Here is a 24,437-nt window from a genome sequence, read left to right as displayed (position 1 = left end):
CTTTCTTTGCTTGGCCATTCATTTCGCCTATTTCCAATAGTTTTCAAGTTTTTACTGCATTATAATAATTGTATTGGAGTCTTTGTTGGGCTGCCCCCACCCTTTCTTTTTGTTTTCTCTTTTTAAGTATTTAATCACCTTCTCTACCCCTCTTAGAAAAAAAAAATTCCCAAACAAATAATTCGATTGATCCACTAAAACTATCAGGAGACCATGACCACTTTAACTTATTATGATGTCAAACATAATCAGGTGAAATATTAGATTAGGGGCCCTTGTGGACCAAAGGAAAACGTAACTAAGCAGAAAAAAGGATAGCCCCTAATTATGCTCCACCTCGATACTTATAAGGTTGCATTATTGGTGTGCCTTATAACTTTTTTGAGATTGCGTTAGAAAATAGAATTTTTATCTAAATAAAAAGCCTAATTTTTACGTAATTTTGGTTTTTCTTAGGGTAAACTTTTTTTTACCAAGCGCACCCATTTTTATAGGCACACAACTTTTTATATACTAAAAACCATGTTGCTCCCCAAAAAAAAAAAAAAAAAGGTCACGATGTAAGTTTCTTAATGCAATTTCAATCAAGCTCTTAAAGTCTACTTGAGATTGCGTTTGAGAAATAGAGCTTTTAAATCATAAAGAGCTTATGGGTTAAGCTTTTGTTAAAAGTGTTTTTTGTCCATTTTTAGGCTTTTCAAACACAATTTCAAAGAGCCCTTAAAGCTTGTTTTGGATTGCGTTTAAGAAATAGAGTTTTTAAGTCAAAAAGCGCTTTTGGGCAAAAACTTCATTTTTAAGCTTTTTCCAAAAATGTATTTTGACAATTTTTAAGCTTTTTGGATTTTTAAAAACACTTTTAATTTTTTTACCAAATAAGTACTTTTTTCTTTAAATGGACTTTTTGAGTATTAAAAGCACTTCTAAGTCCCTCAAACACAATCTCAAACAGGCTCTTAGTTACCTTTTGCAATCATGCTTTTAAGTTTGCAATTTCTTCAAAGGCACCCTTCCATGAGTGCATCCCGTTCTTTCTCTCACACACACACACACAATCCTTTTGGACCATGAACATGTGTAAATTGCCAATGAGTGCAAAAAGAAGCCTTTTCGTGTTTTGCCTAAGCATCCTAGCTAGTATCAATTTTGTACTACCTCAGCAGAAAAACGACCAATCAATTCATATCTCAATGACTCAATCCACAAGCAACCACCACCCTTTTTTGTACTATAAAAGCAAATGATGTTGCTTAATTACATCTTACATTCACCCACATAAAACAAAGAAATATGGAAGCCATGAACACCCAAATTTTCTTACTTCTTTGCCTCTCACTTGTCCTAATAATCCCAAGTGCCAGCCAACAATATGCTTGCAACAAAAGCCAGTTTCCCTTCTGCAACACCTCCTTGTCTTTCGAGGACCGGGCCAAGGACCTTGTGTCACGCTTAACTCTCCAAGAAAAGGTGCAACAGCTAGTAAATACCGCCACCGGCATTTCTAGGCTTGGCGTGCCTCCGTATGAATGGTGGTCGGAGGCCCTTCACGGGGTCTCCAACGTCGGGCCGGGGACACGTTTCAATGAAACCGTACCCGGCGCCACCAGCTTTCCGGCAGTAATTCTATCGGCAGCGAGCTTTAATGCAACATTGTGGTTCAAGATGGGGCAAACCGTGTCAACCGAGGCTCGAGCCATGTACAATGTGGGTCTAGCCGGGTTGACATATTGGAGTCCTAATGTCAATGTGTTCCGTGACCCAAGATGGGGCCGTGGCCAGGTACTATATCGCTTTAATTGAAATAAGACGTGAATGATGGAGTCATCACTTTTAGTTTTTTACTATATTAAACTATATATCACTTATTTTAAAAGTTTAAGTTAATAGAAAATTTTAATCATTTAATTTATATTCTAACATCAGGAAACTCCCGGAGAAGACCCTTTGGTGGTGTCCAAATATGCCGTGAATTATGTCCGGGGTTTACAAGAAGTGGGTGATGAGGAAGGAAATTCTACTGCAAATAGGAGGCTTAAGGTTTCTAGTTGCTGCAAGCATTACACTGCTTATGATGTTGATAAATGGAAAGACATTGATCGATTTCACTTTGATGCAAAGGTACTATGATGTTTTATTTATTTATTTAATTGTGGTGTGATTATTATTAATTATCATCATTAATTATTATTAGAGTTAAAAAGTCAATACTAAGAAGCAAAACTAGTCTATCTCCCTAATTATTACAACAACATGATACCATTATCTCAGTCATCACTTAAAAATATCAGCTATCCTGATCACAATGATTAATTGTTAAAACAACCCTTACTGCTATCATTAAAGTTCTGAAAAGAAATGAATTAGTTACCTCTTGAAACCATGTCTCTCAATGAAAATGTTACTATATGTAGTTTTCTTACAATTTGTAAAAGGACTAGTTTTTTCTTTTCTTTTCTTTTCTCTTCTAAGAAAAATGACATGTTAAGTTACGATTGGAGTTTTTTAAAATAATTTATAAAACCAATGTAAGGCTTAGCACCTATGAGCATATTTATAATGCACTCAGTTAATTAGACAATAGACAATCAATCTTCTCAATGTGGGACTAACTTTTTGGGGTACCAAGATCTCTCACACTCAGATGTCCTCGTCATGGTCCATGTCATAGAGTGTCTTAGTGCCACATAGTGTTATTAGGTTGCTCTAATACAATTTGTAACGACCTAAAGAAAACGCTAGTCGCATCTACACTATTACCCTAAAAATACTAATCAATTAACAATTAGAGCTTCCTAAAATCAATTATAAAGCACATTCTCACCTAATAAGGAACTAATGTAGGACTTAACACTCATGAGAACCTTTATATCTACACACCCAATGTAAGCAATCTATCTTCTCAATGTGAGACTTTCTTTCTTGGGTGTCACATAGTATATAAAACGGCTGGAGACATTATTAGCAGGACCAAGAAAGGGATTTAGGATTCTTACATTAGTAGGTGACAGAAATAAGAAAAAGAAGTTGACACTTTTGAAAGAAAAGGTGATGAAGTGTTTTGCTGAACTTGTGCATTATCTTCATTAACACAATGTTTGGGGGGGTTGCTGCAGGTGACAAAGCAGGACCTTGAGGACACCTATCAGCCACCATTCAAAAGCTGTGTAGAGGAGGGACATGTAAGCAGTGTGATGTGTTCCTATAACAGGGTGAATGGGATTCCCACCTGTGCTGATCCTGACCTTCTAAAAGGAGTAGTCAGAGATGAATGGAGTCTAGATGGGTGAGTCACTATGCCGGTGTTACATTGTCTCTCACGTGTGGGCTCAAATTCTCCCTTAATTCTCACGTTTTATTTTATTTAATATTTTAACAGCATTAATACTACTTGGGTATATATCAGTGCAAACACAGGTGAAAATGATTTTTGTGGCTTACTGAAAATATTTTTGGGCTTGTGAGCAGATACATTGTTTCAGACTGTGACTCAGTTGAGGTTTATTACAATGACATCCATTACACTGCAACACCTGAGGATGCAGTAGCCCTTGCCTTGAAAGCAGGTCCTCATTACAATTGCACACAAATATTTTCTAACCATTCTGTAAACAATATAAATGAAAATTTTTAATTGCTCTATGTATGTGCTTTTGCAGGTTTAAACATGAATTGTGGAGATTATCTAGGAAAGTACACAGAGAATGCAGTTAACCTGAAAAAAGTGAATGAATCTGTGGTAGACCAAGCATTGATATATAACTACATAGTCTTGATGAGACTCGGGTTCTTCGATGGGGACCCAAAAGCTCTCCCATTTGGCAATCTTGGGCCGTCAGATGTGTGTACTAATGATAATCAGCAATTGGCAATTGATGCTGCAAGACAGGGAATAGTGTTGCTAGACAACAATGGAGCTCTTCCTTTGTCAAAAACTGAAACAAAGAACTTGGCAGCTATAGGCCCCAATGCCAATGCCAGTAGAGTTATGATAAGCAACTATGCTGGTGTACCTTGCCGCTACACAACCCCTTTACAAGGACTGCAGAATTATATCTCAACTGTGAGTTATGAGCCGGGTTGCAGTGATGTGAAATGTGGTGATGAGAGCCTTATTGGGGCGGCAGCTAAGGCTGCCGCAGCCGCCGATGCAGTGGTGATGGTGGTTGGGCTTGATCAGTCTGTTGAGGCAGAGGGGCTGGATAGAGACAACTTGACATTGCCAGGATTTCAAGAAAAGCTTGTGCTTCAAGTAGCTAATGCTACAAATGGAAGTGTGGTTCTTGTTGTTATGTCAGCTGGTCCAATTGACGTTTCTTTTACCAAAAATGTGAGTAGTATTGTGGGGATTTTGTGGGTGGGATATCCAGGTCAAGCCGGTGGGGATGCCATAGCTCAAGTCATATTTGGAGACTACAATCCAGGTTATCTTCCTCTCCCTTGCCCTCTAACACATATTTATGTTTGAAAAATGCTACACACGCTCCCATTCTCATATTGCCTGACATGACACTGAAAATTACTATTGGATCTAAGTGGTAATTCGTGTTTGTGTGTTAGATTCAGGTCGTATCGAGATATGAATATAAAATTATATAGGTCAATCCTAACCTACTAATTTCGTGTTGGGTTCGCATGTCGTATCAAAAATTGTCAACCTTAAATGTCGCATGTTAGGTTGAGGTCGTACCAAGGTATGAGTATAAGATTATATACGTCAGCCCTAACCCAACATATTTAATTAAACGAGTTAGACTCATTAACTCTAATCCGCTAATTTTGTATTGGATTCGTGTCGAGTTCATAAGTCGTATTAAAAATTGTTGACCCTAATTTCGAGTATCAACATTTTTTAAGGCATTTCTTTTTTCCTTTTTGTTTTTTGGAAATCAATAGCAAGTGTTTTGTGTACTGAAACTTTGATTATGTTGTTAGCTGGAAGGTCCCCTTTTACATGGTACCCACAAGCATACGTGGATCAAGTGCCAATGACAGATATGAACATGAGAGCCAACACCACAAGCAAATTTCCTGGAAGAACCTATCGATTTTACACTGGGGAATCCATATATGAATTTGGCCATGGGCTAAGCTACTCAACCTTCTCCAAGGTCATAATATCAGCCCCCTCCACTCTACTTGTCCAATCAACCCCCACTTCCAAGTCCACCACCCTGCCAAATACCGTCTCTAATGGCCCGGCAATCGACATCTCAACCGTTAACTGCCAGAATTTAACATTCGATCTTGTCATTGGCGTGAAGAACAGCGGGCCAAGAGACGGCGCCCATGTGGTGTTGGTGTTCTGGAAGCCGGCCAGCTCGGCGGAGGTAAGCGGGGCACCAAATGTACAGCTAGTGGGGTTTGAGAGGGTGGAGGTTAAGAGAGGGAAGACAGAGTCAGTGGCAGTGAGGGTGGATGTGTGCAAGGAACTGAGTGTTGTGGATAGTGAAGGGAAGAGGAAGTTGGTCATTGGACAGCATACCATTTTGGTTGGTTCCCCCAGTGAGCACCAAGTGAGGCATCATTTCAATGTTCGGCTGGCAGGGAGTAAAGATGCAGCCACTGGAGGCTTTGTATCCATGTAACTCTAGCAGCAGCAGCTAACTTGCTTGGTAATATCTAGTAAGAGGCATCATCTCAGAAGTAGCATGAAAAGGGCAAAGAGGCTTTTTATTTATGTAATTAATGTAGCTGCAGCATATATCAGCAACATTTATGTGTGTGTTTGGATCATGTCATGGAATTATAGATGTGTTGTTGGTAATAGTTGAAGAGAGGTGAGTTTGGATTGTATATTTGAGTCAAATATGGTTTTTCTAAGAGGAATTTTATAGTTGGTTGATGGCTTTTGGGGCAAAATGAGAGAACAAAAAAAAAAAAAGAAATCGCTAGAAGAAGGGCTTGAACCTTCGACCTTGTGGTTAACAGCCACACGCTCTAACCAACTGAGCTACTCCAGCTGCTGCTCTTTTTTCAAAATTTATTAGCTTAATAATAATTATACATATTGCAACATTACCTGAACCAGAAGTTAGATTAAAAATAACAAAAACTTTACAAATGACCCAAGAACTTTCATGTGTTTTGAGAAGACCCCTAAAATTTGCAAATTTTCAATTTTACTTCCCAAAATTTTAATTGTAACGGAAGCTATGAAAAATACTAAAATATCCTCCAATTTTCGTTTTCTAATTTTTTTTTTTTTTTTTTAAATTGGATAAATTTGAAATTTTATAAAAGTTTCAGGGTATAAAAGATCATTTTATCATTTTTACTGTTTATTTTAATGCCTTATGGGGGACATCGCATAAAGTTCGATGAGTGAAATTGAGAATTTTTGAACTTTAGAAGGGTCATGTCAAAACGCGTGAAAATTCAAGAGAGCTTTGGGAAGTTTTCCCTTAAAAACATTTATACATATTACCTGGATAAGAGTTTAGGGTGAGTTATGGCGTTTGAGTGTCAAATTTAAAGACCCTACCATTACCAGAACAAGAGTTTGGGTGGGTTGTGGGGGTTTAAATATCAAATGTTACAAGCATCACCCTCATTGACATACAATATTATATGATTTTGACTCTCCCGAACCAGACTTTTCAGGAGATCGTGTTTCCCCTATTAACCATAAACGGAAGTGTGACAATTTGTTCATGTCGAATTTATGTGGTCACTAATTCTTCGCACCTGTTTAGACTATATTACTAATGTAAATCAAAAGACAACATCAAGTAATTTTACCATATATTTTCTTTTCTACAATGTATCATATGATGATGCGTGAGCTCATAGAAGATGATGAGCTCAACCTCAACATACACGTGAGGGGCTGTTTGACCATTTCCATTGTAGGACAGAAGTTTCAACCACCCCAAAACCTCCCATATATACATGCCATTATGCCCACTTCCTCTACACAAGACCAATTCAAACTTCACTACTTTTTGGGTCTCCAAAATCTCGCAAAATGAAGCAAAAAGCACAACTTAGAGCACTAATTTTGACCCTCCTGCTCACCATGTCCATTCATCCTTTCTTGCTTCACTCCCGCAGCCTTGGGACCCCTCCTTCACTTGCGCCCGTGAGTTCACATCATTTTTCACCCATTTACATTTGTCTTTGATGCATATACTTTGAATCTGTCTACTTTACAATTTCGCAGGTCAAAAGTATATTTTAAAGAAACTGAGTTTGAAAAAACTTACTTTTAGTTACGCCCTTTTTAAAATCGTTATTTTTTTGAACTGCACATTTTGACGAACCCTTTTTTGGGGTTCACTTTGACTTTGTTTATTCCAAAATAATGGTCAAGTTTTGTGTCCAGGCAAGTGGGGAGGCAATAGGAGATGAAGTAAGGCAGTGCAAAGGAAGAAATGATGAAAAGAGAAAGGGAGGGTCAAGTCCAGGAACATGCCATTCGAAGTGCAACCAATGCAAGCCTTGCTTGCCTGTTGAAGTATCCATCCGAGCAATGGAATTGGAAGAGAATGAATATTATCCTCAGGTGTGGAAATGTATGTGCCGCCACAATATATTCTCCCCTTAGCTCTACCTTTCTAGCTTCTAATTGTAATGATTTGTACATAATATTTATAAGACTGCTTTAAATAAATAAATAAATAGATGCACCTATTCCCTTGTGGGGAAAAAAAAATGCTTGATTTCTAAATGTGACAACCAAGGAAAAGGGAAAATCCCATGGCCGGGTCGTGACCCACAACCTTGCCATGGATCTCCAAGGCTCCATGGCCAGACCATGGGTCACCATGGTTCCATGGCCAAAGACCCCAACTTGGTCGTGGGGACTCCATGGCTAGGGTCGTTTTTCTTTTCTTTCTTTTTTTTTTTTTTTTAAAAAAAAAAAAAAAAAAACTTCACCTAACCCCTAAATTGTCACCACTTTTACAATGTCCCCCCTAAAGTTTAATTTCTCTCAATTTAATGTATCCGCAATTAATTGTTTTCAATTCATGTTACCCATATGCAAGGATTTTCCATTAACTCCTAATTGAGGGGTGTTAAAATTTTCAAAACACCCCCATTTGTTTCCAAACAAAAAAAAATTGCAAAAATTAAGATGTTGGTTTGAATTTAACAGTATTTGCAAAAGTACTCATGCCTAGCTCAATCTTTGCAAAAATTTTGAATATTTTTTCTTAAAAAAATGAGTTATTTTGGAAATTTTTTTGGGATTTAACGGAAAATCTTAACGGATAGAGAACATTGAAAAATTAAAAGTTCGATACATTAAATTAAGAGGTTTTGAACTTTAGGGAAGACATTGCAAAATAGGTAACAATTCAGGAAAGTGAAGTTTCCTTCTCTTTTTTTTTTAATTACTTTTAATTTAAGGAATACAATTGTATTTTCACACATCTAATTAATAGGGAATGCAATAGACAATTTCAATTACATGTAATTCACATGATGCATTTTTGTTTGCCTAAGTTAACAAAAATTGATAATAAAGGAGGCAAAGACAAATTGAATATGTCAGATAAGAGAGGTTCGGTCCTCACTTTTTAAAATTTAGTAAGGTGATTACAAATCGAATGATGGTTAGAGAAAGTAAGTGTAATTTTACCATAAATAAAAACCACCAATGCAGGCCCATGGGCTCACTCTGCATAACCAAAGGGTCATGAGTGTTTGTGGGTTTTATGTCTTGAAACAATACATAATCTAGCGGGCAAAAGGATTCCCAAGAGCAGATGCCTCTCGGGACCCAAAAAAAGGGATCAGGATCTTGCTGAGGAATTTCCCATCAGTTTTTTTTTAAAAAAATAATCTTAACCCTTGAATTTCATCCACTGTAAACTGCCACATGTCCCATTAATTAAAAAAATATATTTTATTATTTAAATTTTAAAAATAAATATAAAACAAAATAATAAAAAAATAAAAAAAAATAAAGAAAAAAGTACGGGGTGGCCGGCCAACTCACCCAAGGGCCGGTTGGGGGTGGCTTCGACCACCCCCATGGCCCTAGGGGGTGGTCCCTGGCCCCTAGGGCCAAACCCAAAAATTTCAAGAACAAATTTTTTTAGTTTTGGCTCAAGGGAGTGGCTGAACCACCCCCATGGTCCTAGGGGGTTGTTTGGCCACCCCCATGTCTCAGCTAGGGTGGTCGGCATACTTTTTTCTTAATTTTTTTATTTATTTTGTTTTATATTTGATTTTAAAATTTAAATAATAATTTTTTTTTTAACTAAGGGGACACGTGGCTACTTGTAGACCATTGGATGAAATTTAAAGGTCAAGATTTCAAAAAAAATTGATGGGTAATTTTTCAACTATTGCTAGGAATCTCAATCACAAAAACAGTTTCGGGGGTCAAAGGCATGGGATAATGGTGTCCCAAGAAAGGTGCAACCATGCATGTGTTCTTTCCAAGAATGATATTTGTGGATAAATGTGATTGGGTTTCAATCCCCCAGTTTGCGGGATATGCAATAGTGGCAAGAGATTCGGATTGTGGTATCTTCCCAAATCAGTATATGATGGCATTTAAGGCTTGGATCATGAGCAAATCATGCGTCCATATCATATCCCAAATTCTCAGGTTAAATGTAAGCAATTTTTACCAAACTTTGCAAAAAAAATAAACCCTAGACTCAATTACTATGCATTGGACATACACTTTTCTTATAGGAACTAATTTAGGCATCAAAGAGAAATCCGTTGGAGCACCACCCAACGAGCTCTCTCTTAACGGTTTGCAAAAATTCTGAAAATGTGAAGGAAGAAAAGAAAAGATCAAGCTTATTAAAAAAAGCGTTTACACCGTATCAAAAATTGTTCAATCATATTTTTTTCTTGTTTTTATATATTTATATAAGTAAGGAAAGAAAATTGAAACTAGTGACTTTTGCTTCCAGAAGCAGGCAAATAAAAGTCTTTTTAGAAAGTGATAATAGCAGTAGCATGTAATTATTTTTGTGAGTTCCTCTTTGCGTTGAAATCTGTAGGGGCAGGAAAATTAATGCACGCAAATCGAAGTCGTACACGCGGGATTCCTTATCTTGTTTTTATTTGGCTGTCTTTGACTACAACCAGTCTATTCAACGCGTAGAGCTGCCAACTTTAATGGATAGACATTGAATTGTCAAACAAACACAACATTTGCAGTATCCCACTAACTAATTTGTATATGCCACCGCACGCTACTTTTTATCAAAGTCAAACTTGCTCACCCCTATCTCTAGGTTAATTTCAATTTGAATTTGAGTTTCCTTCTTTTTTAGCAGCCTTTTTTTTAATTTTTTTTTTTAACCGTCCGAGCAATTACATTTGTTTGATACTGACGTGTCATTCTTTCGATTGAAGGTATAAAAGACTAAATTTATGAAAGTGTTCCCTAATTTGTGCATGTAAAAGTAAATGAACCGAAAAACGTTAACGAGCGCAATCACATTTTGCTTTTTTGAGTAAAAGGTTAAAAAGGAAAGTTATAATGCATTTTTAAACGAGCCATTTTATCTTATCCTCTCTTTTTATAGATACCACATTAAATGCATGCTAAAAAAAAAGAGTAGGTAGAAAATTATTTGTCAAAGGATGCACATGTCATTTGTTATTCTCCTAGTTCCCAAAAAAATCTCAACCAAATTCCCACTATATATACACACCTTCATTCAATGGCATTCTTCCAAAGTGCAAAGAAAAGTTTGATACATAATTATAGTATTCAGATTAAGAGGAAGAAGACATGGAAGGTTTGATTCCATATCTGGTCCATGCCATCAAGAAGCAGAAGCCTCAACACAGCTACCGGAGCTTCTCCGAGGGCTCAACCCGTAGCTACCATTTGTTGTTGAACACGGCTGCAGCCGACTCGCTCAGTGGCTCGTCCCACCGGCGAACCCGGTCGGAGTTCCAGCCGCCGAACATGGAGTTCGTGGAGCAAAGATCTGGGGTTGAACAATTTGTCCGCTCCTACAGCTCCAACAAGACTTCTACACCAACTATTTCTTCAAAGATGGCTTCATATTCCACCGGCCAAGTCCCCATCAACGCTAATCTTCGTCGACGGTGAAAATTGAAAAAGCTTTTTCTTTTTTTTTTTGGGTTTCTTTCTTTGAAATTGTTAAATTTGTCGATTGAATTTATTTATATCGTGTTTCTGTTGGGTAAAAATGGGTGGAGGTGATCATCGAAATGATGGCTTCTCCGTCCATTGTAATGTTTGTGTTGAAGCTTTGTAATGGAAATTGTATATGTGATTGATTACATTTACCTACTCGTTCGATTAAATTTTGGTTTTTGTCTTCTTTTTTTCTGGTGAGAATCTAATTGAGAATTGATCCGACAGAAATATATATATATATAAGAACTTGGAGATTATGGTCGCCTTAATATTATGATTCATAATCTTGTAAGTGAACGATGTTGTTTTCCCCTTCTGTTATTCAGACGTGGAATCAACATAAGGGGCAAACAACATGATAATTATCGGTTGAGAAATGTCGGGGTCAATAAATTTTTTATATTTAACCCATATTTTTTTATAATTAACTATTAAATTTGTGAAGTTCATCATTAATTTATGTAGGATCTACATAAATCTACAAATTCATTGATTAATTATAAAGAAATATGAGCTAAATATAAAAAATTTATTAACCTCTAACATTTGGGTGGGCAGAATATCCGATTTTACCACCCATCAACTGTTATCGAAGACAATTTGTGGTCGGTAGTAGGTATAAAAAAAATCATTTTAATGTCGGCCGTGTTTGGTAGGCGGTGTAGATTTTGCATCACTTGTTTATCAACTTTGCATCGCCCCAAAAAAAAAAAAGAAAAGTCCAATAAAACACTTGTTTAGCTTTAAAAACAACTATTTGGGCCCAAAAAAAAAAATCCATGTTGGCCCAAACAAATAGATTTGACCCAATATAGAAAGTCACGAATAACCGATTTAACTGAAATAGTCTAAATTATTCTTGTTGGTATGAAGTCGATTACTTAACCGTCACCAATTTAACTGAGACCCTGCCCTAATCATTGACATTGGACAAAGATCTTCTTCAAACTAGATTTGAAGAAATTTCTCCAAACTCATTTATAAAAATGACATATATCCCATTGCATATGAAAAACTTATGTTTTTTTAACTGTGAAGACAATTTTGAAAGAAATTTTATTAAAAGGGCATGAAAGAAACACATATTATTTAAAAAGCATATGTTTCTCACATGCAAAATGATACATATTATTTTTACCGAGCTAGACGAAGTTCTTCAAACCCAATTTAAATGAAAACTCTGTCCATTGACATTAGGGACGGAACTAAAATTTCTCGTTTAAAGGGACTAAAACATGATAGGGTCAAATTTAATTTTGACAGGGTCAAAGCTCCCTGTTTAAGTTTAAAAATATATATACATCTAACTTAATTAAAAAATAAAAAATTAAGAAACCAAAGGGAGGCCATAGCTCCCCTTGATCTATACTTAGTTCTGTAATTGACATCATCATCCTGAGGCTGAATATAGTTGCTCAATTTTTCCTTGATAGAGATTAGAGAGAATTTCCCAATTAATTTTCCAAATCAATAGCTTCAATCTTTCATGCATTTGAGTAGAGAGGGCCAATTCTTATTGGAAACGTTTTGGTCAAAGCACTTCTAAAAAAATAAAATATAAAACAACTTCTTAAAAAAAAAAAAAAAAAAAACTAAATTGTGCTATGTAATGATAATGTTATTTTCATATGTTTTTGGTGTTCTTTTAAAATATCGTAATTTTTAAAATCATCATTAAATTAAAATTCTATAATAATTTATCACAAATTCAATAATAAAGCTAAAATAACATAAAAAAATAAAAAATAAATAAACGTTTAGTGTTACTCGTAATAACCCTGCACGATAGACCGCACAATAAACCGACCGCGCGTGGCCACCGTGCTTGAAACAATTCAAGAGGCACAATAACATTTGACAAAGATATGCAATCCCATTTTATTACGATTTGCAATCCTTTTGGCACAATTATATTTATTTGGTTGATCATGTATTCGAAATTTTCTTTGTCATGAAAATAATAATAATAAAGAGACGGCGTCGTTTTATTACTATTCGCATACCTCACTCCCTTCAATTGTTCAACCACACCAAAGCGAAACACTCTCCGATCTCACAGGCACCACCAAGACGATGTCGTTGAAATCAGTGTTCGACGCCACAGAAATCAGAACGGAATTCGAAAAGGCCGGCATAAACCCTAGCTTCATCCCCGTCATATGGAAGCACGTGATCTCCTCCAACGCCAGCACCGCCATCGAATGGGACCAAATCCCATCCCTACCCACCGCCGCCTACCCTCTCCTCCACGCCAAATTCAAACCCCTCACCTCCTCTCTTCACTCCATACTCCACTCCTCCGACCTCGTCACCTCCAAGCTCCTCATCAAGCTCCAGGTCCCTCTCTCTCTCTCTCCATAATAGTAATTTCATTTCAAATTCAGAAAAGAAAAGGATGATTTCTGATTGTAATTGATTTGGTTTAGAGTGGGTCGCTTGTGGAGGCCGTGATCATGAAGTACGATACGCGTTTGGGGAAGTATAACGGCAAGCCCCGCTCGGGCGGGCTCAGGTCGACCCTGTGCGTTTCGTCCCAGGTGGGTTGCAAAATGGGCTGCAAGTTCTGCGCCACGGGGTCCATGGGTTACAAGGCCAATCTTTCCTCCGGAGAGATCGTCGAGCAGTTGGTTCTCGCTTCTCGTGTCTCGCCTATACGCAATGTCGTTTTCATGGTAACCACTTTCTTCTTTTTGTTTTTCGTTTTGTTAAATTCAGTTCTTCATGGCTTTGGTAATTATGTTTTGTTGTGTGGTTTAGGGAATGGGGGAACCGTTGAATAACTATACGGCGTTGGTAGAAGCAATTCGTGTGATGACAGGACGGCCGTTTCAGTTGTCGCCGAAGAGAATTACGGTCTCTACGGTAATGCGTTTTACCAACTTACATCAATGCATTGTGTCGTTTTTTATTTTTCTTTTTGGTACAACGATCTGTTATATATATGATAAACCAACGCTAATCTGATAAATTCCAATCATTTAATTTGAAACCAATGTTAGGAATTTTAGGTAATTTTCATGAGAGAATATCTTGATTCGTGTTAAGTAACTTATGTTTAGATAGAAAATCCCATAATACACGGTGAGCTGTTTGTCTTGCTCACCATCTGTTTATAACCATTTTGTATGGAGTTTTTAGAGGTGTAGTTATACTGAAATTTTTGCCTTCTAAGAGTGGTCTTATGTATTGAAGACCAACTCGTCACCTAAAGCTTACAAATTCATTTTGGTTAAATATTTTAAAATAAGAGGGCATTAGTGCAGGAATTCTTACTTATAAGTGTATTTCTTGTGTAGGTTGGGATCATTCATGCTATCAACAAGCTTCATAATGATCTGCCGGGTTTGAACTTGGCAGTTTCACTGCACGCACCGGTTCAAGATATCCGTTGTCAGATAATGCCTGCAGCCCGGGCTTTTCCTTTGGAAAAGCTTATGAATACGCTGCAAGAATATCAAAAGAACAGGTAGGATTTTGTTTTTTTGTTTTGTTTTTGTAATTGATAAGTAAAGCTAGGAATTTGTTATAATACATTTCTTTAGACTTGACACTTGTGAAGCCATTTCATGTCCAAGAATATCTCATTGTTTATCTTAAATATTTAGTCAGCAAAACATTTTGATCGAGTACATTATGCTTGATGGGGTGAATGACGAAGAGCAGCATGCCCACCAGCTTGGCAAGTTGCTAGAGACATTTCAAGTGGTAAGATCTTAATTTCTTCATTCTTTTATTTTTTTTTATTTTTTTTTTTTATGAGTGGTGACCTCTTAAATTGAAATGACCAGAAATATTGAATATTTCCATGTTTTAATCATGCTCTGAACACAATATGTAATTTGGTGTTTCTGTGGTTCACTGAGTAGATTTGGAACTCAAGACAACTTCAATGGATGTATGATTTTTTAATTGCTTGCTGAAATTATGGACTCAAATAAAATTGTTAGTAAAAAGAGATACGTGCAAAAAATATGCAGCTGTGGTCTTGCTGGATTTCCATAGCTTGCCTTGATAAATTTGGGCAGCTGTTGAAAGCTGGTTCTGCTAATAGGCCTAATGTTTCGTCTCATTGACGATATTTTAGTTACAATTGCATCCAACAACTTCTTATACTGATTGAAATCTTGTTACCTCAAAGTGTAGTCAGTAGGGGCTGGTATACCGACCCGTGTCAGTCGGAGACCAACCCAACAGGTCAGTAGGTCTCAGGGTTGGCAGGTTCGTTGGCCAATGCACATCCCTACTTCTAATAAACGTTGGCTTAATGCTTGCATTACTTGGGAGTACTGAAGATTTTTTTTAAGAGCACATTTGATAATTTTCTTGAAAGCTAGTTTTTGGAATGCCTTGGCCATGCATGTAATTTGTCGTTGACTTATTTAATGGGCAAGTAGAAAATGGCATCTTTTATGCAAATATGTGTTCAAGCTTTAGCACTTCATACGCTCGAGCAGTCTTCAACATTTATATGGTTGTCCTTATTTTGCAGGTTGTGAACTTAATACCGTTCAATCCAATTGGTACTTTGAGTCAATTCAAAACTAGTTGCGACCAGAGGGTATCAACATTTCAGAAAATTCTTAGGGGTACCTATAACATCCGGACAACAGTCCGTAAGCAAATGGGTCAGGATATAAGTGGTGCATGTGGTCAGTTGGTGGTTAACCAACCCGATAAGAGGTCTATTGAGAATTCAGGTCTCTTAACTGACATAGAAGATCTTCATCTTTGATGTAGCCATAATCATTTCAGGTGAGAGATATCTCTTCTCAAGCAAAAAATTCTGATCTCCTTTAATTTTATACAATTTGATTAAAAATGGATTTTTCTTTTGAAGCTCTCCAGAATTGTTGAATTTTGGTTTGTTTGTATGAAATGGGTTTGTAATACTAATAATTACCTCAGTTTTGTGGATACAATACGGTATTTGATGTTATATGTGTCATCACAAGGGAAATGTCATTAATTATGCACCCATAGCTTTGCAAATATTTTTCACATTCTCATAAGTATATGCTCTCACAGACACTCATGCAGAGATTTTCGGAATTGGGAGTCAATTGGCGGAAAACAATTTAAAGGAATAGTTTGCCATGTTGATTTTACTTGTAATATTTTATTATTTCCTCCATTTCATCTCTCTATTCTTTTCTTGGTGATAGGCTTCGAAGGACGATCATCTTTGCCAAGCATGGTTTAAATGCTGTTGGTGATTCTATGTCATTTGCAGACAGGCTCGGTGGTTCAGAAATTCAAGATGGTTCGTGAATTAACTTTGACGTTGAAGGGTTTCCTGTCAACTTCTGGTAGGGCGGCGTGACCGAACTCATCTTTACTAGCATTTTGATTCACAAGAATTCTGTTATTTGCCGGCTCTAGTAAATTTTGTCTGCGTATAGTAGATTCTAAGAGCTTTTAATATTAGAGAGAGAGAGACAAAAATATGAGAAGAAAAATGACAGAAGTGTTACTGCGGCTGAGTAAATCAGTTTCCATGGAAAACAAAATGGGGAAAATTATGTGGTTATGCATGATTCTGTTTGTATTGTGCTGTTGTCGGTAGCCAATAACATTGTTTGGGCCTTGCATTATATAAACCGAATGAGGCCTTGCAACCAGAATATTTGGAAAGTTTTCGTTTTTACATATTTCTTCCCCCTTAAGACGAAGGAAATCGTAGTCGTATGACAGATGCAGATGTTCTTTGGTTTGAATGGAAATGCATATTTTTGAGGGCTGGCAAAACAGGTTGATGGGTCAACCCGAAGACAAAATTAGAGCAAGAGAGAGAGAGATACTAAAGATGAAGAGAGTGATATACCTAAGGAGTGAGAGGGAGAGGGAGAAAGAGATGTGAGCTAAGAGTGAGGGATACGGCAGCGGGGCGAAAGAGAGATGGAGACGTGAGCGACAGCAGGGAGAGAGAGAGAGAGAGGCGAGGCGAGGTTGGCGAGTGACGGCGGCAACGTGTGTGAGAGAGAGAGGGTGGCAGCTGAGAGTGAGAGGGAGAAAGATATGGAGGTTTTTATAGGTTTAGCAATTATCCTTTTAGCCTTTAGGTCCTTTAGGGTTTTTTTTTTTTTTTTTTTCTCATTTTTATTTATTTATATTTTTAAAACATGTGTGGCACGTGACCCGTGGGTTGACCTGCCAGAACAAAAATAAACATGTCGTGAGTAGGTTGACTCATTTAGGGTAAACCTAAACTCGATAACTTCATGTTCGTGTTAAGTTCATAGGTCGTGTCAAAATTATCAATCCTACTTTTGATCCATTGGAGGCCTATTAGCTCTTTACCATATGGAAGAAGCAGAACTTTTAACTTCTAAGGTGGAAGCCTAGCAGAAATTGTGGGGTGAATCCTATTGGAAATATTAACAGTAAACAGAGCGGAGATTGAATTAGGTAGGTGACACAAACGGTAAAATTCGTGAAAAGAAACAATAAACCAACCCTGCTCTTGAGATGTCCTGAATAAGCAAAATATTTGGTGAAATCTCAAACCTTGACAAACATATTAGACATCGCACATGCAGATCAAAAACCTGACTACTCCCTACGAAGTCAAGAGTGCTTCCAGCTTTGCAATTTGATCATCTTCATTTTTTGGGGTCGGACTTCCACTTGCATTATACAAATCATGTTTCCACTTCTCAACACGTGGCCCCCCAGTACGATACCCTTGTCTTCCATTGATTCTATCTCTTCCCCTGTAATTTCCACCGCCACCGCCACCGCCACTGCCGTACCTTTCTCTGGACAGAAAGCCATCCCTATGTGCTTCTCCCCACTTTGGTGGTAATCTGTCTCCGACTGAGGGCTTCTCAGGCCAGTCCAAATGGCGGGGGTTGCGACCTCTTTCCTCCCTTCTTTCGCTTCCTTCCACATAGTAGTCAGCATGGCTTGATTTTACCATCTCTGTTTCTGCTTTCTTAGCATTTTCAAAATCCACCGCAATCTTCTTCTCCTGAAATGCGGGTCTTTTCTTTGCAAGTGGAGGTAGATCATCTTTTTCAAGGAAACGATCATGGCGCCAGACACTGTTGTCATCCTGCTTAGCCTGTAATTTCTCATCTCTTCGCTGTGCATTATAAGTTGTCTTGTTTGCTGCCCTTTCGTCATCCTTTGAATCCCTCCATCCGCGCTCTTTAAAACAAAGGAACAATGAATGATTAGACAAATGGCAAACATTCATTAAGCTTCCAAGCAGAACAGGAAAATAAAAAAGTGATTAATCTTTCAAGGATCATTAGCATTGGTATTTAGAATGCAAATTTTATGCATACAATGAAAAATGATAGAGCATAACGAAGCAGGTCAAACTTCAAGTCGTGAAATAGCAATGACACTTGATTAAAGTTGAGCTTCCTAATTGAATAACACCCCACTTACTTACCTCTGAATAGGTTTTCATGGAAAACAGATAATAGATCTTTAAAGGTCAGATAGTACTTATTATACCATTAACTTTAAAATTAATCTTAAGATAAATGCAGGATGTGGAAAAAAAGTAATGAACAAAGTAGCATAGATCTTTCTACATCACATGCATGCAGAAACACATAAACACTCATTAATATTCATAGATTCTTAGGCCTATGGACAATTGCCTTTGGCTCAAATATATATGGCTTTCATGTTTTTCTTGAGCTTTATTCCTCTAGTTTGGTGTTTCTCTTGTATAATTCATGTGTACTTCGGTTGCGCCTTTTGCACTTCTTAATAAATTGCGTTTACTTATATATATATATACTCTTTAAGTATTATAAACTACACTCTATATTAGATATTACTATAATGTAATTAGTATAACATGGTAGTACTATCAATAAAGAAAAGCAGATGCAGCCAAACGGTAAGGGGAAAAGCCCAAAAATTTGTGGGGCCTTCACAGACAGCCTTGAAGTTATATAGGAACTCACCACTAGTAGCTCTGCGACCAATGCTTCGACCAACTTGTAAAGCATTACCACGTTCATTGTGCTGTTATAAGACAAGCACAGGCAAGCCTAAGATTGTTATATACACGGAGGCACTGTAAGGCACGGGGCTGAACAAGAATCCCGCTACATCAGCACAGAAAAATGTTTTGCATACACTGAATAACAACCAAGTAATCAAACTCAACAGAAGTACTGCTTCTTTATCCAACAATGTAGTTGGAAAAAAAATTCTAAACCATCTTGGAAATGTAGCTCAGGGAATTTTACAGGCTGCATGCATATACATATGCATTAAGACGGCTACAATTATAAGCCGGTGTGCAATATAACATGGACATTTCATTAGTGTTCTTAATTAGAAAATTTCATTCAACATAATCAGCTTCCATTTAGTTTGACATTATAATAACAGTAAAAAGAAATGCATAAATTCCTTTCTGCCGTTATATTTGTTCTGCAGTGGTTTTCTCAATCTATTTCATTTTGGTCCACAAAAAATAATTTTGTGTGGTAATCTACCATTACAATCTGGGCATCCACCACATGAGCTCATAGAAATCAAACTTCGAGATATTAGGAAACCGACAACTTATTTAGTCTCCCCACCATATTCTCTACACGAAAAGGCTTACACATCACTGACATTCACAAGTTAGAAAATCAGACCCCTTACCCCTAGCATGGAGGGTGGATAGAAATCACCTACACAAAACCATTAGTTGCTCAGTGTCAGATGACTGTAGTGATTAAAGTCCCAAAAAATAACATATCCACGAACTAAATGAATCTATAGTTTATCAATAAAAGGCATTTTTGTGGTCAAGTGGCATTATGTGCAGCAATTGGTAGTTTACAAGGTGTTTCCCCAGAATCATGGGTACAAATCAAACTACTCAAAAGATCTAGCGGATCATAAAATTAACAGTTATGCAAGCAAAGCCAAAGCAGTAAGTTAGAATGCTCATAAAATATGTTACAATAACATTTAAGAATAACCGAAAGCACCACGAATTTATAAAATTATTATCCACACCTGAAAATAAGATCGAGACCGAGGTACTTCCGATGTATTAGAAGAGATTTTTGGTCCTTCACGATGCTCATTGGGTTTCTTCTCAGATTCTTTGCTCACAACCCCATTTTCTGGCTTAGAATCAGGTGCGGATGGGGCCTCGAGAGGTGATGCGTCTTGCAGCCGATGACGGTGCTTTTGATCCCGGTCTGTGCGGTCTCCAACATCCAAATCAGTGTTGCCGGGTACTCTCTCCGTTTCTGGTTTTCCATCCCTCCTAGACCTCTTAGGACTAGTAGAACCCGCCAAGTAACATATACAACCCATGTTATGATAGGAAACCACAATCAACTGGCACATGCTATTTGTATGCTTCATATTCTACAACTTAAATCAAAAGGTAAAGACGAATGCACATAATCCTGTATACCTTAAAGTTGAGGTTATGCATCATTAGATACCACAAGTGAAAGTAATGGTTTGAATTGTAAGTTGTAAAGAAAGTGAATTGTAAAATTAAGGTTTCTGATACTCAAGACAAAAGGGTAAAAGAAGTGCAACATTAAGTTCTAATGCTTTCTCAGAAAAATGAGAGGAAACTAGTGCTCAGGAAAAAGAAAAGAAAGTAATAGAGCATCCGCCAAGAAATGTTGTGCCTTTCTAGACAGATACGACACGTTCCCAATCCTTCTACTAGTATTATCCAGCCCAAATCATTTCATCAAATCAATAAAATAAAGCTTCATAGCAGAACGGCATAATTGCACGAAAGGCAATAGATCATGTAGGAGTCATTTCTCAAATACCAATACTGTAGCCCTTGTATTGATTGAAACAACAACCTCCTTAAAAACTCTCTTTCTCTCCTCATTTCTATCAAGGTTTCAGCACAAAAAATGGTGAAAATACAAGGCTACTTGCAAGAGAAGAAAAGTACTAACAAATTATATACTGAAAGGGTCTCAACTACAAATATACATACGGACTTGAAGTCATGAACTCATTTTAATTTTCTTGGGAACAAACTTTTTCTCGGAAAACCTTTCATAGCAATACAAATGAGGCAAATTGGTTATCTATCACATCCAACATTATAATTTGAGAATCAAGACAAACAAACCCACAAATTTCATTTCACTAATTTCACCAATATATATAGAAAGATGCAATATTTTTTGTTTGAATTAACAGTAGATGAGAGGGAGAGAGGAGGAGCACCTGGGTTCTCGGTCGAACCTGGAACGGTGTCGCTTGGAGTCGGAATCGCGGCCCTCCCGACGAGCCATATACGCTGCTGCTTCTCTGGGTCTTTGGGTTTCACTGTTTGTGTGTGTGTGTCCGAGTCCTCGCAAATTTATCATCTATCATTACACATTCAGATTTACTTCTTCTATCTACAGTTTGAGATGGGATTCTGGCCGCACGATCAACTTGTGATCAGGGTAGAACATATGATAAGACACTGCACACTGGATTTGGCCCCTTTCGCCTGCCTCTGATCTTATTCTCTTTTCTTTTCTATTATTTTTTACCCATCATTTTTTATTTTTTTATTTTTATAAATTAGAACTTTATTCAGATTAATTGCACATCGCAAACGCATACTATACAACAATTCTCACCATTAATTAAACTCTTACAGATAACTTACTTTACCGGCCAGATCCAGTTACCAAGTAACCCAGAAACTTTTATCTTCTTATAATTATTTTATAATGTTTATGTAGTAGTTTCAATCAATTTATAAATTAATTATTGTTAAAAAATATATAAAAATTAATTAAAATTATCACATCAATATTATTGAATAAAACACAGTATATAACATTATCACATCAATTTATTGCAATATTGCACCATATCAGGATTCAACATATGCATATATACTATTCATAAAACAAAATATTATTAGTATACATGCTCTAATTTAATATTCTAAAAAGAAAAAACTACATTTAGCTTTCTTAATCTACTACCATTGTTGCAATGTCATACAAATCTTTTTATTTAGTTTATATACCCTATTGATCTCCTATTGTAGTTGCAATGTCTCATTCCACTCTTAGAATGACAAAAATAGGTTGCATTAAAAAAAAAAGGAAAAAAAAATGAAAAAGAAAAAGTAAGACAAAAATCACCCACCAAATGGTCATGGATTATTATTATTATTTTGAATTTTCTACTGCTTCTTTTTTTTTTTTTCGAAATTTTTTGTAATATGAAGGGTATTATTATCATTTTTTTCTCACAAGAAAGAGGGATTTTAGAACCTTAATGGTAGATTAGAAAGGTATATTAACCAAATTGAAATATTGATGCGACATTTTAAATTGATGATAAACTGAAGAGGGTAAGTTTAGTTTCCCATTCTAAAAACCTTAAACCCCAATATCCACACAAAAAAAAAAAAACTTTTTTAGCACTTGAAGAAAAGGGCCTTATCAAATGGCCACCTCAATTTTCAAAAGTATGGTAGATGGTATATGTTTTGAGCGAAAATACAAAGATGGTACTTATGTTTATCTTTCATCCATAAATTTAATCGTGATTTGTGTCAACGCCTTTCAGAACATAACACATGTCCCATATAACTTAATAATATTATTTAAAAAAAAAAAAAAACTTGAACCCACGCCCCATAGCCAAATCACCCCAGGGCAAATGATGGTTTTGGCCATCCCAAATGACCAAATTTGGGCGTGGTTTCGGCCACCCCCATTTGGCTAAAAATAAAAAACCTTTGGGGATGATTGAAACCATCACTTGTCAACCATTGAGGGTGTCTCGAACCATCCATGTAATTTTGTTTTGTTTTTGTTAACTTTTTTTTAAATGTTTTTAAACATTTTATAATGTTTATTTATTTATTTTTAGTTTTAATTTAAAATAATAATAATAATGAGGCATATGGGTCACATGGTAGTTTTTGATTCGTTTAACTTGTCTTTTTGTTAAAATAAGAACCATCTCGATTTTTAGACTCAAGGTACATACTATCTATAATACTTTTAAAAATTGGGGCAACCATTTAATAATGAGCCTTATCACTAGTACCTCAAAAACATTTAACCAAAATTAAATTTTTTTTTTTAAAAAAAAACATTTCTTTAAATAAATGTCACTCAAAGTTAGATACTAGTTTTTTAAAAAAGTTTAAGAAGAACACGAGTCACATCTCAAATATAATCTACTTATCCATTTGAATAGACACTGACAAAAATTCTAACCCTAATTTGACCGACTTTGGCCAATATCATTATTGAATTATAATATAATACAACTCTTTAAATTGAAATTAAATACTTATAACCTAGTTAATTAATAAAACCTAAATGAAACTGAGGACCTACTTTATGTGACTTGTCCCACATCATTTTAGCTTTTAAATAATTTTACCAAGCAAGTATGCTCTTCCTAACTAATTAAAACAAGAAGTACGGGACACGTGTCGTAATCTCCAGACTCAAGCGGAATCCACTACAAATATGCATAGCAGGCTCCTGGAAAAAAAAATACCGTATTTTGCGCTGAGAAGAAAGAAAAGTAGGGGTGTCAACCCGGTCCAGTTTCCCGGTTTTTTATCAAAACCGGGAACCGGAACCAGGGCACCTCGGTTTTGAGAAATCGGAACTGGAACGGGGACCCCAGTTACCGGCCGGTTCCAGTTTTTCCCGGTCCGGTAACCGGTTTTTTAAGAAAAAAAATTTTGGGGCTTAGTTTAGGTATTGGGCTTAAAATAAGCCCATTTTTTTTCATAAGTTAGCTCTTTTTTAAAAAAATCTAGTAGTCTTTTTGTCTAAATTAAATGAGCTTTGTTGTGATTGTTCCAAATAATTATTACAACAATAAATATAAACTACCAACAATAAATATTTTATATATATTCAAACAGTATATTTCATTGTGAATCTAAGAAATTGTAAGAATCAAACTTTATACAAAGAAAGGCATCAAATAAGTGACCCAATTGACCAAATTTTCAGATGCTTAAGACCCCAACATAAAAAATGAACAACTACTGCAATCAACCCAATAAACCCAACATCAGAATTCCATCAAATCTTGTTTAGATGTTAATATTATACATTAAAGTAACAATATATATAAATATTACAACAATAAATATAAACTACCAACAATATATATATATATATATATATATATATATATATATATTCAAACAATATATGTCGTTGTTTTCCATTTTTCCTACTCTCCAAATTGATTGTCTGAAAATTTCAACTTAGCATAATAATATATATATTAATATATAAATATTATTAAATAAAATGGAAATCTGGTTCCCGGTTCCGATTTCGGTTTCCCAATAATTTTTGACACCCCTAAAGAAAAGCACTAAAGAGCGTTTTTTTTTTTTTTTTTTGTCTGAAAAGTTGTT

At 36.2% G+C, this 24,437-nt stretch overlaps 4 protein-coding genes and 1 non-coding gene across 5 annotated transcripts; 3 read left to right on the top strand and 2 right to left on the bottom strand.

Moving 5' to 3' along the window:
• The first annotated feature begins 1,299 nt into the window (after positions 1-1,299).
• Positions 1,300-5,772, top strand: LOC132178618 (probable beta-D-xylosidase 5). Its single transcript, XM_059591082.1, has 6 exons — positions 1,300-1,779; positions 1,924-2,118; positions 3,114-3,283; positions 3,466-3,563; positions 3,657-4,421; positions 4,933-5,772. Exons 1-6 carry the CDS (start codon positions 1,300-1,302, stop codon positions 5,583-5,585), a joined length of 2,361 nt encoding a protein of 786 aa, XP_059447065.1. The 3' UTR covers positions 5,586-5,772.
• Positions 5,773-5,886: 114 nt separating this feature from the next.
• On the bottom strand, positions 5,887-5,960 carry TRNAN-GUU (transfer RNA asparagine (anticodon GUU)). The gene has a single exon. It is a non-coding gene; the product is annotated as a tRNA-Asn (tRNA).
• A 4,669-nt stretch (positions 5,961-10,629) lies between these two features.
• Positions 10,630-11,265, top strand: LOC132178619 (uncharacterized). The gene has a single exon (XM_059591083.1). The coding sequence runs from the start codon at positions 10,706-10,708 to the stop codon at positions 11,030-11,032; it is 327 nt and encodes a 108-aa protein (XP_059447066.1). The 5' UTR covers positions 10,630-10,705; the 3' UTR covers positions 11,033-11,265.
• A 1,826-nt stretch (positions 11,266-13,091) lies between these two features.
• Positions 13,092-16,629, top strand: LOC132177843 (uncharacterized). Its single transcript, XM_059590314.1, has 7 exons — positions 13,092-13,420; positions 13,510-13,755; positions 13,841-13,945; positions 14,380-14,549; positions 14,689-14,788; positions 15,573-15,835; positions 16,246-16,629. The coding sequence occupies exons 1-6, from the start codon at positions 13,157-13,159 to the stop codon at positions 15,813-15,815; spliced, it is 1,128 nt and encodes a 375-aa protein (XP_059446297.1). The 5' UTR covers positions 13,092-13,156; the 3' UTR covers positions 15,816-15,835; positions 16,246-16,629.
• An 828-nt stretch (positions 16,630-17,457) lies between these two features.
• On the bottom strand, positions 17,458-21,377 carry LOC132179566 (uncharacterized). The gene is made up of 4 exons (XM_059592307.1): positions 21,257-21,377; positions 20,060-20,330; positions 19,006-19,066; positions 17,458-18,229 (listed from the first exon to the last, which is right to left on the bottom strand). Exons 1-4 carry the CDS (start codon positions 21,322-21,324, stop codon positions 17,640-17,642), a joined length of 990 nt encoding a protein of 329 aa, XP_059448290.1. The 5' UTR covers positions 21,325-21,377; the 3' UTR covers positions 17,458-17,639.
• Positions 21,378-24,437: the final 3,060 nt, after the last annotated feature.

Source organism: Corylus avellana, chromosome ca4, assembly GCF_901000735.1.
Source record: "Corylus avellana chromosome ca4, CavTom2PMs-1.0".
Classification (NCBI taxonomy): domain Eukaryota; kingdom Viridiplantae; phylum Streptophyta; class Magnoliopsida; order Fagales; family Betulaceae; genus Corylus; species Corylus avellana.
Note: the sequence above shows the minus strand (reverse complement) of the source record. Positions and strands in the feature narration are given on the sequence as shown.

What these genes read in the sequence shown, in the direction of transcription:
- LOC132178618 (XM_059591082.1), top strand. Translation starts at nt 1,300, where the DNA reads ATGAACACCCAAATTTTCTTACTTCTTTGCCTCTCACTTGTCCTAATA. An exon ending in CAAGATGGGGCCGTGGCCAG is followed by an intron (nt 1,780 to 1,923) that starts GTACTATATCGC and finishes TTCTAACATCAG; the next exon opens with GAAACTCCCGGAGAAGACCC. An exon ending in AGCCCTTGCCTTGAAAGCAG is followed by an intron (nt 3,564 to 3,656) that starts GTCCTCATTACA and finishes GTGCTTTTGCAG; the next exon opens with GTTTAAACATGAATTGTGGA.
- LOC132178619 (XM_059591083.1), top strand. Translation starts at nt 10,706, where the DNA reads ATGGAAGGTTTGATTCCATATCTGGTCCATGCCATCAAGAAGCAGAAG.
- LOC132177843 (XM_059590314.1), top strand. Translation starts at nt 13,157, where the DNA reads ATGTCGTTGAAATCAGTGTTCGACGCCACAGAAATCAGAACGGAATTC. An exon ending in AGAGAATTACGGTCTCTACG is followed by an intron (nt 13,946 to 14,379) that starts GTAATGCGTTTT and finishes TTTCTTGTGTAG; the next exon opens with GTTGGGATCATTCATGCTAT. An exon ending in TGCTAGAGACATTTCAAGTG is followed by an intron (nt 14,789 to 15,572) that starts GTAAGATCTTAA and finishes CTTATTTTGCAG; the next exon opens with GTTGTGAACTTAATACCGTT.
- LOC132179566 (XM_059592307.1), bottom strand. Translation starts at nt 21,324, where the DNA reads ATGGCTCGTCGGGAGGGCCGCGATTCCGACTCCAAGCGACACCGTTCC. An exon ending in AGGTTCGACCGAGAACCCAG is followed by an intron (nt 20,331 to 21,256) that starts GTGCTCCTCCTC and finishes GGGTTCTACTAG; the next exon opens with TCCTAAGAGGTCTAGGAGGG. An exon ending in GGTCTCGATCTTATTTTCAG is followed by an intron (nt 19,067 to 20,059) that starts GTGTGGATAATA and finishes GTCTTATAACAG; the next exon opens with CACAATGAACGTGGTAATGC.